The sequence below is a fragment of the Ascaphus truei genome, chromosome 4 (assembly GCF_040206685.1).
Source record: "Ascaphus truei isolate aAscTru1 chromosome 4, aAscTru1.hap1, whole genome shotgun sequence".
NCBI classification, from domain to species: Eukaryota; Metazoa; Chordata; class Amphibia; order Anura; family Ascaphidae; genus Ascaphus; species Ascaphus truei.
In genome coordinates, this window is record NC_134486.1 from 94,383,501 (window position 1) to 94,400,956 (window position 17,456).

The 17,456-nt window shown below is 39.4% G+C and overlaps 1 protein-coding gene across 2 annotated transcripts in view; it reads right to left on the minus strand.

Annotated features, from left to right (window-relative positions):
- Positions 1 to 12,416: 12,416 nt before the first annotated feature.
- Positions 12,417 to 17,456, minus strand: part of CCDC85A (coiled-coil domain containing 85A) — a 267,147-nt gene continuing 262,107 nt past the window's right edge. For both annotated transcript variants that reach the window (XM_075596212.1, XM_075596215.1), the window contains one exon: positions 12,417 to 13,033. In XM_075596212.1, the coding sequence (XP_075452327.1) occupies positions 12,947 to 13,033 (87 nt within the window). In that variant the 3' untranslated portion in view covers positions 12,417 to 12,946. The remainder of the gene's footprint in view (positions 13,034 to 17,456) is intronic.

Sequence of the window (17,456 nt, forward strand, 5' to 3'; positions counted from 1 at the left end):
GGTGGTTTGCAGCATTGCTGGGTCTGGGTTTGTAGAATGGGTTAATCCAATACTTGCCGGGGTCCGTGGGTTGGAGAGGTACATGTAGTTGGAGTCCGTAAGCCTGTGGTCTAGGGTTGGAGAGGTACTCGTAGTCGTTATCCGTAAGTCAGGGTCAAAGAGCCAGAGAGAATCCAAATGCAAAGCCAGGTCGGTACACGAGAGGTTAACTGCAGAGAACAAGACAGGATGGGCTGGACAAGACAGGCACACGCAAAGGCTACACAAGGTTATGTTCAGCAAAGTATGACAGGAAGAGGCAGTCCTTTATAGTAGACAGGAACCACTAGGAGAGGGGGCGGAGCGGAGGCGGGGCCTCCACAGATGCCAAGGATAGGCTGCAAGAGACAAGGGCTCATAGCTAAACTTGCCACGCAGCTGGGGCTCGTTGCGCACCGTCATGCGTGTACACCGCGCACAGCAGAGGTGCGGCGCGTCTGAGGAGGCGGAGCTATGCTCGGTGGCCGTGCGTAGAAGGAGCGGGTGCGCGCGCGCTCTGTAACAGGAGCGGTGATGCGCACATCAGCGGGGGGCAGATCTTCGGCAGCTGCCGCTGCAGTACTATAGGTAAGCGAGGAGGGAGCGCGCCGCAAGGGACACGTTCCCCGATTCCTCACAATTATGAACTCTATATACAGTAGTTATTGAAAACACAAGAAGAATGACAAAGGTCACAGCAGTCCCTTTAACACGCACTCATAGTAGAGGTGTATTAATAATTAATTGGAGGGATGAAATATCCACTTGGCAAACTAAGGTGTCAAACTCAAACGCCCACCTCAAATATACTTATGGTGGCATTATGTCAATACAGATAAAATAATAAAAAAAACTTTTAATTCATCATAGATAATAACGCCGAAACAATAAGTGAACATAGTATGCGACAGTGAAAAATAAAAAATGGAATAAAATAACTCCCCAGTTGTCAAGTGTGGATGCCTCACAATACCAATGAATCTATAGGTATACACGTAAACAAATATACGTCCCCAAAATGTCACTGAGCAGTGACTCAAAATGACTTATAAAGTGCCTGGTGCTGACTGATCGCATGTAGGAATAAACAGAGGAATATTAGGTAAGGTACAGTTGATGCTACTGCAGGGATAATTGTACCAGTGGATACCTGTGTATCAAGGTATATACATAGCACAATGCAAGAGTAGCACAATAAGCCACACAAATGATTCACAACTAGCAGGTGAATCCTATGCTAGTGAGCACAAGAGAGTATCAATATGTGGGCGGTATAATGCAACAGTAGCATAAAACACACAACACAGTTAGATCCCAACTAGCGGATAAATCCAACGTCAGTGAGTGCATATGTATCAATGTATAAACCGCATAGTGCCTCCATTGCACACTATACCATATCTTGATACAAATCCCCCGTTTACCACTAAGGCTGCGCTTATAGTGCCTTGGGATGGCGACGCGACATCGCTCCAAAACAAATACTGTACATGGACTCCGTTGCAAGCGCTTATAGAAAGCACGACGGCGACGGAGCGAAGTCGCAACCAATCATTTTGAAGCCGGGTAAATTTGATTTTTTAGAGACAGTCGCCACATGTGACTGTCTCTAAACCAGTCAAATTGCGCGCCCCGCCCCTTTTAATGATGTCACTGGCCTTGTTGTCAGCGACGTCGCTACAAATCAAATTACAACTTTTGCCAGTGACGACAGTGACAGGTGATGTCATCGGTTACGTCGCCGTAGCCAGCCCTATATGCGTGGCCAAAGAGATCATAAGGCACTGATAAACTCAAAGCAGTGTGTGCAGAGCACAGTCAGCTGAAAAGACATATCCGACCGTAAGTCTATGCAGGAACCCAGGACACAGTCAGCCTCCAAACATTGTCCCGTTCGTGAGCGCCACTTCGAGATGACGTCACCACGTCCCCTTTTTTTATTTTAACTGTATTGACGTCATGCCACCATAAGTATATTTGAGGTGGGCGTTTGAATTTGACACCTTAGTTTGCCTAGTGGATATTTCATCCATCCAATGAATTATTAATACACCTCTACCATGAGTGCATGTTAAAGGGACTGCTGTGACCTCGGCCATTCTTCTTTTGTTTTCAATACTGTATTTTTCCCTATGCACCTGGTAAATTATGTACATTTATATTTGGGTTTCAGCGGTATTTGACCATCAGTGTTTGTCTCTATATAGTTAGTATGGACATCCTTTTAGGAAGTGTGGGATAGGACTCATTTAAATATACTTTGTATAGTCATTAGCATATCTCCCAGCCAGGTTTTTCAAATATATAAAACTGGAGACACTACTAAATTTGAAAGTCTCTCTCACAATCCCTCTCTCTCTCAATCAGTGTTCGGAGTGTTAAAAATGAATCCAGAAACGGATTTCTCCATGTCTCTGAAAAAAAAAGTCAGAAATTGCCTTTGCCTTTCGAAAAGTGATTCACGGAAATTCGTGGACCAACGGAATTGACTGGTCTGAGGGGAGCCCAAATCCACAAAAAATGTTTGCCCATTTCTAACCCCCCCCCCCCCTGAATAACTCTGTCTTATTTCCCTCTCTCTCTCCACCTTCTCGGAGTTAGAGGGGGGGCCTACCCAGGCAGCCTATAGAGGAATTTTTGGGCCTAACTTTCAGGTTAAGGCCACCAGGTCCCACTCTGCAGCTGGGCCTTGGACAAAAGTCATGCGGTCTACATGAAGTGAGTCACTGCTGAACCGCAACTCGTCTTGACTCTTTAAGGCCTGAGAGGTGAAAGGCTGATCTCCAGGGTCTATTACTCAAGTCTGGTCAACGTTGCAGCTCTTGTCTGTCTGTAGCAGCCATCTTCCTTTTTAAGGGATGGAGCAAACAGTACTCAAAAAGATGCATTAAAGAGGTGGAAAAACCATGTTGTCTGCAATAAAAAAAATTGTTTCAAAGCCTACATACAGTAGCAAGTACTCTTACAGTCATGATTTTTGAGTAGGAAAGGAGAGCTCTAAAAATACGTCATCAGGTTTGCATTTACCGACCTGCTGCATAATTAAGTAATTTTCCAATGTTTTTCAGTTTGAACTGTTGAATTGCAGTGCTAATGAATGAGACTGCATTGTCTTAGAAAGCTACAAAGGAATATATTTTACAACATTTACGATATTGTTAAAGTTACAGTTCCACTGGAGATGCAATAAGGTGATAGAACTGTTATTATTTTTCTGAAATATAGAACAGCTTTATTGTTATATTGTATTAGCTTTTGCTTGCAACAGACTGTATTATGTTCCTGCACTTTCATTCTGCGTGTGTTGTTTTTCTTCTGAGTTGACTACCTATTTGGTTGGGGTGATACATAGCTTAACAAAGGATAAAGAAACTACCCATGAATAGAAGCATATAATGCCAGATGGTACACTCTTAGAAACATGGGGCATGTGTATCAAAGCTTCCTGGCTGCAAAAACAGGGCAAAACTGTTGACTTTATTTTTGGTCAAAATATTTAATTTTTAGTTAAAATGTTTGCTTTTTCTATGCGACATAAAAACTCTCTTCTATTGAGAAGGGAAAAATGAAATCCATTTGATCCCAGTTAAAAAAAAACAACAAACACAAATTGAATGAGATTAAATATTTTAATATTGTTGCTATAATGAATACATATACCCAATGCTATATTATATGCAGAACTGTAAAAAAATAATCTCAATACAGTATCAAAATGTACAGTACATAATTGTTTCTAATTTAAAACACCACTGTCTATTATATTAGGCACTCCATATTAGTGCTTCAGGCCTGTATTTTTGCAATATCTCTATGTGATACCATAGGAATGCAACAATTTCAATTCAAACTTCAAAATATTTTATGTCTACAAGAAAAAGAAGCTACAGTATACACTTATTTGGTATTTCATATTTAGATGGAAATTATACAAGAAATTATACAGTTTTTTTCAAGTGTGATTATCATTGGATAAAAAGGTTTTAAATTTGCATTTACTTAAAGAAAATTACTACATGTTCAAGAAAATACTTTGTTTTAAGTATATAATATTCACCATTGGATATTGCGCACATTATTTTAAGTAAAATAAGATCCTTTGGTCAAACAGGATAGTACCGTATAAAGTATATACTGTATAGTATATACTTACGATCCTGTTCCATTATATTCTATTTCCTTCTATTCAGAAAGGTAGAAAAAGGTATTACTAACAATAGTAGGACAATGTGCTTGCATTGTTGGTGGTGTTTCTCAAATTGCAACTTACTAATGGTATTTCTGTCACTTTTTGCCTGCAACTGATTACAATTCATGTTACACTACACTGGAGGAATCCCATTTGCATATGTGAAAATGATTTACAAGTATTAATGGCTTGTGAGTATTTTAAGGTCTCCCCATGGTGCAGTTATTAAGACAAAGACTGTTCTTCAGATATTTGACAAGAAAAATCTCAGATATGCTGTATCTATGTTTAAATCATGTAACTCTAAATGTAGTATTATCCTTAGCACTACCACTAAAATAGAATAATATCAATCACTTTGAATTTGTTTCCTTTTTAAACTTCTTAGGTTAATTGTAGTTTTTGGACAGAAACACTTAGATTACAATGGGAAAAAAAGGGACAAAACCCCATTCACTATACAAAGTAAAGAACAGCAATAAATCCATGAGTGTACTGTATCTAGTTTACACAGGTCCCTAAATCTGCTTCATTCACCAGATTGTCACATGTTATAGAGTGGTTAAGCAGCAGATAAGTACAGTATTCTATGTATTAACCAGCTTTAACCGAGTGAAACATTTGTCTTCTTGCGAGTCCACTGATCCTGTAATTCATTGTCCCAGGCTTACTGTAGCTTCAAACACACAGATGCCTAGCAAGCTCTCAGAAACCCCCCAAAAGTAACACAATATATATATATGAACAAAAAAAAAAGAAGCGCTAGCTCCATACTGCTGCGGCCGAGTTTATTCGAGCATTTGCCCGTTCTCGGCCGCAGCAGTAACCTGGCGCGCGCCGGAGGGTGCCGGGCGCGCGCCGAAGCTGTGGAGGAGCGCCCTCCGATCGGGGCTTTCTCCCTCCCGCTGCCGGGTCCGCCGGGTCCCCTGGAACCCCCTGCCGTCCCCCGCATCGCGGGACACCAGGGCTCCCTCGGGGAGCCCTGGACGCGCGTGCAGGGGGCGCAGGCACCCGATGACGCGTGACCGCGCATCGGTGATGCGCGGCACGCTGAGGGAGTGCGGCTAGCACGCCGGGGCATCCCCCGGCTTGCGGTGCTAGTCGTGCTCGGATAAAACGTGTCGCCTGTGTAGCATAATACTGTATGTAAGGCCGAGTCCATACAAGGACAGGCCGTGCTGAGGCGTGCGGACGCTCAGCGCTGAGCCCCTGCATCCTCAATGAGGAGGCAGGCGTGCGGAGGCTTTGGAGTTTTCAGCCGAGCGCCAAACTGTTTTTCAGCGCGCTGTCGGCTGAAAACCTCCAATGAGAGTGGGTCTGCGTCAACGTCACGGCGCCGTGATGTCGACGTCAGTGCGTCGCAGCCGATTGGCCCAGCGACGTCACTGCCCCGCCTCCCTCAGTCTCCCCCCACCTCCGATCGCGGACGCTGGCTCGCCTGTATGTGCGTGGAATCGCACAGCTTCTGCAGGCGAGCCTCAGCGTGCGCGGTTCAGCCCGGCTCCCCCCCTCTATGGCCCGGGCCTAACAGACAAATTTATTCAAAATCAAGAGAGGCCGCCAGGACATCCCTTGAAGAAGTCACGTGACGAAACGCATCATCCGCTTACCAGGAAGCGTGAACATGGAATCTGCAGCAGCTACATGTGGGTTAGAGCTGGCGATTTCGTCTGAAACAGACTGAGAGGAGAGAGGCAGTTTAAACTGCATTGCTGGGGCAGCGTTCCTATATTGGAGACACAGAGTGTGAACATTCTTTGTGTGACGCTGGGAGTCCATTCCAAGCACTACGAGTGCCGTTCCCTCGGATTCAGCTATACCACCACTGAAGTGGAGAACATCATCCCTACTCTCTTCTGACCTGATGATATCTTATACTGATAAGTATCTGCCTTGCACACCCATATCATCAGCAATACTGCCCTAACTACACCCTGGCTGCACCTTCCCCCTTCCACAGTTCCTGGAAGCTTACAGATTGTCTCCCATTAATGTTTTTTATATATTTGAAGTGAGTGCATGTCCTGGCGGCCTCTCTTGATTTTGAATAAATTTGTGTCTTTTACATACAGTATTATGCTATGGAGCTGGCGCTTCTTTTTCTTTTGTTCTTGTAGATTCTTTTAATCTGGCTAGATCATTTAGAAGCTTGCCTCTCCATACAGTGACTGGAATACTCTTCTGGACTTGTTTTCATCTATCATATTGGACTGGTCTGTTCTATTTTTATTTTTTCACTGGACACTTTTCTATCCATTTTTTGTGTTATCCATATATAACTCATTTTTGTTATATATTATTATATATAAAAATATAACTTTTAATTGTTATCACATCACCATATATTCTTCATAACACAATTTGTTATTATACTATTCTAGAACGCAGACACTGATAGCGCTACTCTTTGTTCTGTAAATATATATATATATATATATATATATATATATATATATATATATATAGTCAGATAAGGCAGTTGGCACTCCAATAGGTGCTGGTAAGCCACAGGTGCACGTCCCATATAGAGAATGTAGTTATACGTTACCGTTCCAAGGATTGGTAAACAATTTTTTGTATCCCCCTGAGGAAGGTCCCATTCTGTAGGACCGAAACGTTGGGTTTCTGGATGTATTTTTGCTTTCACTAATACACTATGATTTTCAACATTGAGTGCTGTCTCTTGTTTACCAATCCTTGGAACGGTAACGTATAACTATATATATATATATATATATATATATATATATATATATATATGTGTGTGTGTCAAAAGGACGGCTACTGGGCATGGCTAATTGTATAAAACAAGAAACAAAGAAGTCCAGAGCAACATCCAATGTGCCAAAAATACACAATGAAATACCTATATATCTCTTGAAAAGGGCTAATTTAGTTAACCCTTTGGTCAAAGCATGTAAGCCTGCGAGTCACTTACAAGAGCTTGCTGGGTATCTGTGTGTTTGTTAACTTTGTCCAGCTGATCTCAGCTGTTTTTGAGGTTAGTGGCTCCTCCCACCCAGGGTTTAAAGTTCGCCCCTCCCCACTTTCCAAGTAAGCAGGTACATCCTTCTGTTCCTGCTACAGTTTGCTAATGCTACCACAAGTGGACTTTTTAAAGAATGGCCGTCACACACACACCACGAATGATTCGATAGTTGGTTGTTACTATTATTCATATTAGTATCTATGTGAACCACACTATTTTGATTTTGAAAAATATTTTACATTCCGCAGATCTACACACGTTACAGTGATGCGATCTATTTGTTCTCAGTCTCATCATTACTTTGTCTTCCTCTGTCCATATGTCGACAGGCACATTGTACAGTACCTATGCACTATGGGCCCAACAATTCACACACTGACACACTATTAGTCTTATTGTGCTTTTATTTCATACAGTGAATGCTATAACATCGCTACATATTGATTTTTTATTAATATGTTTCTTCTTGTTTTCAAAATTTCTGTCTACTCTCAGCCCCCTTTATTTTAAGTGGTAATCAAATTTCTCTGGAGATCACACTGGAGCGCTCTCTATGGTAAATAGAAGGGGATGCCTAGCAACCGGTGAAGCACAGGTTGTGGCCCCCGCTTTGCATGCTGTCTTGTACTTCTGGGTTTATGTGTGTGCATATAAATGCTTGGTATCTGTCTATGCTCTCAATCTGTCCTAATGAACGTCCCTTAGTGAAATGCAATGTTGGTTACTGTATGCATTAATTCAGTTACTTTATTTACCAACATCCAGTTGCTGGGAGTGCTCCCAGAAGAAAACCGTTTGTTGAAACGCGTTGGAGTGAGAGTGTTTGGCGGGGGACCCCTCTCTTCTCACCTCTAAGGGACTTTGCACTGTGCTTCTATTGACGAGTATTCTGGTGATGTATTATGGACTGTGTTTGATCACAATTTATGCTCACTATCTGGACTGATCTCCATTGTAATCTATACTTCAAGCCAGCCACAGTAATTTGTGGATTTCCTAGTCAGACTTCTCATGCTTTTCACCTTCAGCTAGTTCTTTCAGTATCTGCAGTACTGTTCTAGTGTTTTTACTGTGTGCCTGTAGCTGTATGTTAACTTGGCATTGCATTGTGTTATCTGCATTTGCTTTGTGCATGGCTGTTACTTTCTAACCACCAGGTAGTTAATTTACACTACCTTCTTGTTACATTACTGGCTACTTCTTTGTGCTTTATTACGGTCATATTACTGACTTGTTATAACCAGTCCTCACCTTACCGTCTCCCTGGTGATTAGAGGTGTCTGTTTTGGAATACTCCCTCCTTTTTAACATTTCTCCCCCCTTTTTTTTATATGTTACATTAATAAATTGTTTATACTTCTTTGGTATACCTTTGTGCTCTCGTTTGGATACTTTTGTGTGGTTCTCATATTAATAAATCTCCTTAGAGCACCGCTGTCTACTGATATAATAACAGTTATCTGACAGCTTCTGGTAGCCTTCTATAAAAGGCGTGTATGCAGTATTCTGTGTGTCTGTGATATATATATATATATATATATATATATATATATATATATATATATATATATATATTATATATATATATATATTATATACATATGTAAAAACGGAAATAGCCGTGTTAGTCCAGTTGCGATAGTGCAGAATAAATGAGTTCTTCAGTATTAGGTGATACTTTTTTAATTTATTGTTAGTCCAAATAATAAAGGTATCACCTAATACCGATGAACTAATTTATTCTGCACTATATACATATGTATATGTATGTTATGTGTGTGTACTGTAAGTATACACATACACATACAATGCAGGATGGTCTACCACAGAGAGGCAGACCTTGAGCTTTAACCCTCTTCGAATGCAGAGCGTTCAGTCAATGCTCCAATGTTCCATGTTGTGGCACATAATACATTGAATAGTGTTACGCAAGGCATTGTTGGGCGTGCCTTCAGAGAGCAGAGTGGAGACTGACAGCCCTGCCTTCAACAGGAATGTATGCATACGGCCTGTCTGTTCTATGGATGGAAGCCCTATGCATACAAATATGCATGGATGGGGCTTATTTGTAGGGGTCTCAGGAGTTTTATAGGCATCCCAGTCCGATGGGCCATTAGTCTGGCTGCTGAAATCTTACAGAAATGTTGCAGTTTATTGGGAGATTGCCCCAGATTATCCAAGGCAAGTAATCTAATACTGGTGGATGCATCTGTATACATGGGTATACTGCTGCGGCCAAGTTTATTCGAGCATTTGCCCGTTCTTGGCCGCAGCAGTAGCCTGGCGCGCGCCCGAGAGTGACAGGCGCGCGCCGAAGCAGCGGAAGAGCGCCCTCCGATCGGGGCGCTCTCCCTACCGCTGCCGGGTCCGCCGGGTCCCCCGGAACCCCCTGCCACCGTCCCGCGATCGCGGGACACCAGGGCTCCCTCGGGGAGCCCTGGACGCGCGTGCAGGGGGCGCACGCTCCCGAAGAAGCGTGACCGCGCCGAGGGGCGGCCACTAGCAAGCCGGGAAATCTCCCGGCTTGCGGATCTGGCCGCAGTGCGATAAACTGTGTCGCCACTGTACACAGTACAACCTCTGACCTACTCATTTGCATGTCATTAACCAGAATGGATGTCTGTTGCTTAACCACTATGGCATGTGACAAACAGATGAAAAAAAACAGGTTTGAAAACAGTATGAGAGACATGCAGACGAAATCATGGTATTCAATTTTTGTTGTAGTTTGTTTCAAACCAAACAGGTGTGAACATTTAGTTTAGTGTCCATGTATAATAATGAAGTATTGTGTCTGTATTTCTATATGTTGTTTTAAAACAACAGAGTGCAGTCATGTCACTGTATATTACTGTAGTGCACCAATGTTAAACTCTTTTCAATGGAAGGAGCTTTTTCCCTCTATTAAAAATGTCACTATAAAATTACAGACAAAATTAGGTTTTAAAACATCAATGGTTTAACATCAATGACAGAGTGCAGTTAAGTTAGTACACAGCAGTATAGTCCACTGATGTACAATCTATTTTCAATAGAGAACATTTTTCATTTTCATGTTAGACCTATATTTTAGTTTTCCTTCTGGTAACAATACCAAATTGAGAACATATTTCAAAGGGAATCATTGGGGATATATGTGGGATATATGATACTGTGGGATATATGTATTAAGCAGTGTTACTCCATAAGATACCTTCCAGATTAATTTAGTAAATATGGCCTCTTACAATAAATACACTCGATAAGGTGTTTTCCAGCACAGAAGGCGTCTTTTTGCACTTGGTAAGTATGGCCCTGCATGTTTAAGAAAATACTGTACATTGCTTCAGACAAAAGCCAATTACGCTATGTCTTTCTGATACTAGATTTAGCAGCGATTACACTTCTTTTTAGCTTTGTAGCAATTAAATATTAAATATCAAACAAATTCTAGTTTCATTGTAACGATGGTTACATGGTACAATGCATTAGAAACTTTTTTTAAAACAATAGAATAATTAAAAGAAGAAAAGTCAAGGAAAAAATATATTTAAAGGCAGAATATTTGTGTCCATGATGTAAGTCTATGAGTATTATTTGTGCTCAGAATGGATTTTCTGTTTCATTCTTTATGTATATTTTATGGTAAGATAAACTAAGTCAAAAGAGGTTATCACGTACTGTACGTACTGAAACATCTACAGGACTAAAAGTGCATTGGCATTTTGTAGTACAATGTGTACAGTACTTATCATACAATAAATGCATTTTTGTTTTTACAATTAAAATAAAATTTTCTATTTTCAGCTAAAAGCACATATTTTATTAACGGGAACCAATGCATGTTTAAGTTTTTATTGTGTAGTAAAACAATGAAGAATTTGGTTTAACATTAAGGAACGTCCAGTAATAAATGTTAACTGTTCATACAAGTTCAATACTTTATGGTTTCTCAAATTATTTTAGTTTGTACAATATTGCAATTCTTACATACAGTAATTTATTTTAGATATTCATAATGTAATCTCCAATATAAATTACCATATATTTGACTCAGTTTGCCATACAAATTTTGGAGTCTTACTAACTGCCAATTTTTATTGAATTAATTATTGTGTTAGTGCAGAAAGAGGTTGATTTCTGAACTCCATACAAAACATTTTCCAGTAACTGTAAGCAAATTGTACTGTATATACCATCACTGTATGCAAAAGGTTAAATAGCAGAATGGAACATGCTGTAAAGCAATAGAAAGTTAGTGCAATCAGATAAAGGTAAAGAATATTGGTGTGAAGAATATCTGTTTTGAATCAGATCAATACCACAGCTGAAAATAGAAGATTGTTGCATTCCTATTATATAATACAGTGGAAAAATAAGCAACTATATATAGTTACACGCCTGTTGCACATTCATAGAAGAAACTATCATAGCATTTTGAACACATCAAACATCTATCATAGCATTTAACTACACACAACCTAATGGTTTTCACATATAAAGAAACCCAACTACACACATCTATGGCACCTTCTGTTCAATACTCAGGCAATCTGATAAAGAGCATTTAGCATTTGAATAATGAAAGGACATGCTTAGAATATGTTAGAACATTTCTGGGGATGCTAGGCAAGGAAAGCTTTATTTCCATAAATGCAGTGCAAACATTTTTAATTGGTAAATAACCAGATAAAAAAAGGTATCACCTAATACTGAAGTACTCATTTACTCTAAATAATCAGAAAAACATATAAAACTGAAAACATTCTAGAAATGGTCCACCTCATTTACCCTTTTTTTTTTTTAATTCATTCTTGACTTGAAATAATACTTTATATCTGAAAGTCAAATGTGGTCCCAATATATTTATCTTAAGTTAAGTAAATCATATCAACAATCTTTTCTCCTTTTAAGTAATACATTCTATTTATCATTTGTTAACTACTCTCCCTGAAAGAAAACTTTTTTTTTAGCACCTCAAAATACAAATAGTCAGGAAATACAATACCTATCAATAGTGTGAGCACTGGTACGCCCTCCTATTGTGATTGTGCAGCACCATTTTTTAAATAAAGATATACAGATATGAACAATAGGAAGCTTTTTTAATGATACAATTTGAAAGCTTTTTAATCATATATTCTGCCAAGGATTATTTCCTGCTAAAAGTCACTGGGAGACAAGCCTCTCTACCCCCCCCCCCTCACCCCCCCCCCCCCCCCATGTGCAATTTTCTCTCTCTTACAATTATTAGCATTGATATTTTATTAGTAAAAGTAAAAATATATAGCTACTGTAACGGAAACTTCCATCTCATGTAATTTCTGCAACATCAAGAAGATAACCGAATTGAATATTGTAACAATGGGCTACTGAAACACTTGTTGCAGTGTTATAACTTTGTCATTTTTACACGTATGAGCATGTTATATTGTTACCAGCTAAATTATTTAAATGGGATTGATTTTCTCTACAAACTTGTATTGGTTACAATAACTGTGCCATCATGAAAAGATACTTTTTATTTGAAATGTGCTGTAAAACCGTGTGTGCCTTTGCTCCAAAGGACATCATTGCAGCTTGAAAGATAATGATACAGTATAGGAGTTGTGCCTATTTTAATGTAATCAATCTACTGTATACTGTGATAAGTTCTAACATGCCACACTCTGCCTAGGGCATGTGTGATTAAATCCTCTTTGTGAATCTCTCATTGTCATTTTAACAAAGTTCTTTATCTCCAGAAGGGCTCAGGTAATATTCATCTTCCATCACATAGGTCCTTTGTACTGATTTCCTGACACATGTCTAATTCCAGGACATGAACCTGCAGCATCTCCAAGTTTCCTCCACGCAACCTATTGTAAAAAATAAAACATATTTTTAAAATTAATTTGATGGACACAATATGCATACAGTATATACATATAAATATTAATATGAATTATAAAACATCACAAAAGCTTCTATATCTATCGATCTACAAGAGAGATGAGACTTTATAATACTGACTGAAATGGTGATGTCTTTCATTTTATAACATACTTTAGAAATATATTGAGCAATCCAAAACAACTAAACACATTTTATTGCAGCAGCCTTTCCAGTGCTCATGAATTCATGGTACTGTTTTTATATATATATATATATATATATATATATATATATATATATATATGTATATATACACACACACACACACACATACACATACACATACAGAGTAGTTACCAGCAAGAAGAGACAGCACACAAGGGGTAGAATTCAAATAGTGTATTTGAAAAATTACAGACACTATGGGGCTTATGCAGAGAGGTACTTAACAGAAAGGCGCAACGGCAATAAATTCGCCACAGAATTGCCTTTTTATTTCGTCCTATGCAGGGTACTCCGTTAGCCCTGTGTAAAGTAAATTGTAAATTTGGCGTGTTTCACTTGGCGTGAAACTCGCCATGCAGAGCCACGCGGTCGTTGGCCAGCATAAAGCCAAGTTTTGCTGGCGGCCACAATTGTACACAAACGCGCCATGTAATAGCCCCGATTGGCGCATACACGTGCATCGGAGCTACTGGAATAGTGCGTGTTTTGAAAATGGCTAATTCAAGCTTCTCGCCACCCGTCTGGCTAATATTTATGGAAATAAAATAATTCCGGCGGATTTGACTTTTCTCGCCAAGTTCTCGCCACGCACAATTTTGCAGCGGACATTTTTGCCAAAAACCTGGCGAGATTGTCCTTATCGCACGTCTCTGCATAAGCCCCTGTAACTCATACTGTATATTACTAGATCGCTTATATTGGTGCTGGTGGTACTCCTATTGAAGCTCAATACTGCATACAACAGATACAGTAGAAATGTTGCAATCTGTGAGTTTAAACATTCCTTAACTGCTGTTGTAAAAATATTAATGAATGTGTCAAAGAAACATTTAAAATAGTTAGATAAGTGCATTGAATTCCCTGACAGATACAAATTAAGCACTCTCTGGATTTTCACAGTTTCCAATTTCATCAATATTTGTAAATGTAAAACATTGTAGATGTTCCACTTGTGGTATTTGGTCGATATATGAAGATTGTAAGAACGCGTTTACTTTAGCCACATAAAACCAATAGTATTTTAAGCTTGTTAAATGAATGTTCCCCCAATAAATGTTTTGAGTTTATGAATCTGTGTTTGGAGGTTTGATGCAGAGGATTGAGCAAGAAGTTAGGTCTAGTGAATGTGGCACGGTTTAAGAGGACAATTGCACTTTTGTGACACAAAAACTATTGAGCTGCTGAATTGTTTTGATAATGTATCAAGATTTGCTAGTAAATTAAATAAAAAAATTTTTACAGGCAACTTCATTACCTTAGCGGCTAACCACAAAGGCAAAGAAGGGATTAACTACTGGTGCCATGTTTATTGTGGGAAGCGCAGGTGCGTGAAAGTGGTATTTGACCCTTGGTGGGTATTTAGGCCTTGCAGGGGTTGCGGGTAGAGTTAACCCCTTCATTACCTTAGCGGTTAATACCGCTAAGGTAATGAAGGGGTTAACCCCTCCTGCTACCCACCTGGTAGGTATAAACACACAGCAAGGGCCAAATGCCAACTTCACCCATCCTCGCTACCCACAATAAACTTTCAAAAACACAACCACTCTACTACCCACCTTCTCTACCCCCAACAACCCCCCCCCCCCAACAAAATACAGTAAGTAATGGGCAAAATTACTATTATCCAGATATGGATAATAGCTCATTTGCCCATTCTAAAATCAAACATTAGCCAGCTAGCACAAATAAAGTAAATACAACTTCTACTTACCCCTGCCAGGATGAAGGGTGTCCTCATCACCATACTCCAGGTCCATGTCCTCCGTGGCAGCAGGAGTACAAGAAACAATACAATCTAATGGCCCCTAACCCCTTAATCACCTTAGCGGTTAGTAACCCACCCTCCCCCGCTACCCACCTGGGAGGCCTAACCACCCACCCTGGGGCCACTATACCCACCCTCTACCCATTGATTGGCATAGTGGTACATCATACTCATATAATATGGCATGATAAGCCACTATAGCAGACAATGGCCAACATATAAAAATAATCATCAAGCACAACAATACACAAAAAATAAAGAAATAAACAAGTACCTACTGTAAACACCACAAGAATAAAAGAACTAAAAAGCCTCAACTACACATCAATATATTTCTTCTAACACCAAAACCGCAAAAGAATAAAAATTATGTTATACCAAAATACTAGAATACAATTAAATAAACACCTAACCAACAAAACAATTCAAGAAATAAAAACGCTTACCAATCCTAAAAAGTACTAAAAACAAGCCATTTAAATACCAAACAATTTAGTGAAAACAATGAACAGAAATAGAAAAAATAACAATCACTTGAAAACAAACATTTGCCAAAAAAGACCTAAATATTATTGTCTATGTCAGTGAAATAAGCGTTTCCCTGTCTATACTCCCTGCTTCTCCAGGGGATCAATAATGTCAACAACTATTGTTTCAAAAGGGATCCCTTCTCTTATAATAGATATCAAATTAACTTTTGGGACAACTATCTGGTACTCAGGGCATGAAGCACAGAAATTTTCTACCTCTTTATAAAATCCTGGCCAAAAGAAACTTGCCCAGAGGCGTGCTAGGGGTTTTACTACTGCCACCTGACTAATTTGGCACTGTCTGTCTAGTGGGGTACCAACTCTTACTATCTGGGGTGATCCAGCTTTTTTCACTAGCCTGCGTTGCGCTGCCTTTTAGTTTCCTAGGACGGAACCAGGAGAAAATAAATGCTGGATCCATGAAAGGGAACAATTTTCCAAGTGTAGCCCCGTCTCTTTATAAATTCCTGGCCTTCATGTGTAGTCATGGTTGAAGAGGAGTAAAGAGAGATTGGGGTGCAGAGCACTACTGTTGCGCAAAAAATAGAGATCAAGAGGGGACTCAATTAAAAAAAAGTATTTATTAGATCAAATAGGATCAAAGCAAAGGTAAAAAAAAAAAAACACACTTACGCATTTCGCGTCATTTTTTAACCTCTGCTTTGATCCTATGTCTGGGCCATAACTGAAAACAATTGAAGAGTACCAAAGAGATAGAGGCAAATAAATCCTACATGTGGTGCACACCCCGGAAAAGTAAATGTCGACGAGATAAATTACTAGAAAGTAAAAAATGTAACTTTTATTATATCAGAGTATAAAAATGTATACAGTACCATAACATAAAGTAGGTATTTTAACAACCTATTAAGTTTACAAAAAATTGAATTAGTTCATTAATGTGCAAATGTTGAAAAGGTAATGATAAAAGTTTAATCCCAGGGGCAAGTCTGTCTATGATGCCGGTATTAATGAATCAGCAGGACATTGCGTATGTCAGTTGTAAAGACCAAGCATTATATTAGCCACCTCAGTTAGCTGTTTTGAAAAACATATGAGGAATACTTTTAGCTTATCAATCTAGTATACATACTGTGGAACACAGCCGACAAACACTATGGTGAAAACAGTTAAATAGGATCAGTAAGTGGCTAGCTAATTAGGCACTTGCTTTATACACCAAAGTGCTGGCAGTGAAATACAGCAGAGATACACACTGTAGTGAAAACTGCTGAAGAGGCTCAGTACGCAGTGTATCGATTGAATAAAAAACAAATTTATGCGATGCTTTGATACTTATTATCAATAAATGTTGAAAATATAGCACTGCAAATTAGAAATTGTTAAGATTTTTTCAATTTCTACAACAATTGCTAGCTATAGTTTGCTGCATCATATTTCCCAAGGGATACTTATAGAGGAATATAGAGATGATCGAATGTCCAAAATATACAGTGTGTGAGGCCCACACCACGTTGCAGTCTCTTTTGTCCCAATATAAGGCTGGAAACACTGTATTTTCTATGTAGGGGTTTATTTACAGGGATTAAATCATACAACAGGCCCACTGTCCCTTTAAGAAAACCAAATAATAAAATAAAATCCTATTCCCATTAAGGAAACTAACTGACTTTTCTTCAGTCCTCTCGTAAGACCGCTGCCCAACTATACTGGTTCCCAGCTTAAACATGCCCTGCCATAAGCAAGAATCTACACAGTCTTTGCACACGGCAATAACAAAGGGTTTTTGCTTATCTGTTTGTAAGTCCTCCGGAGCAGATGTCCCTGCTTCAGCATGGCCTTGCCATCCTTTTTCTTATGGGAACTCAGCCCCAATTGAGCCCAGAGAAACTCCTCTGTAGGTTCCTCTATAGCCAGCTTTCGCAG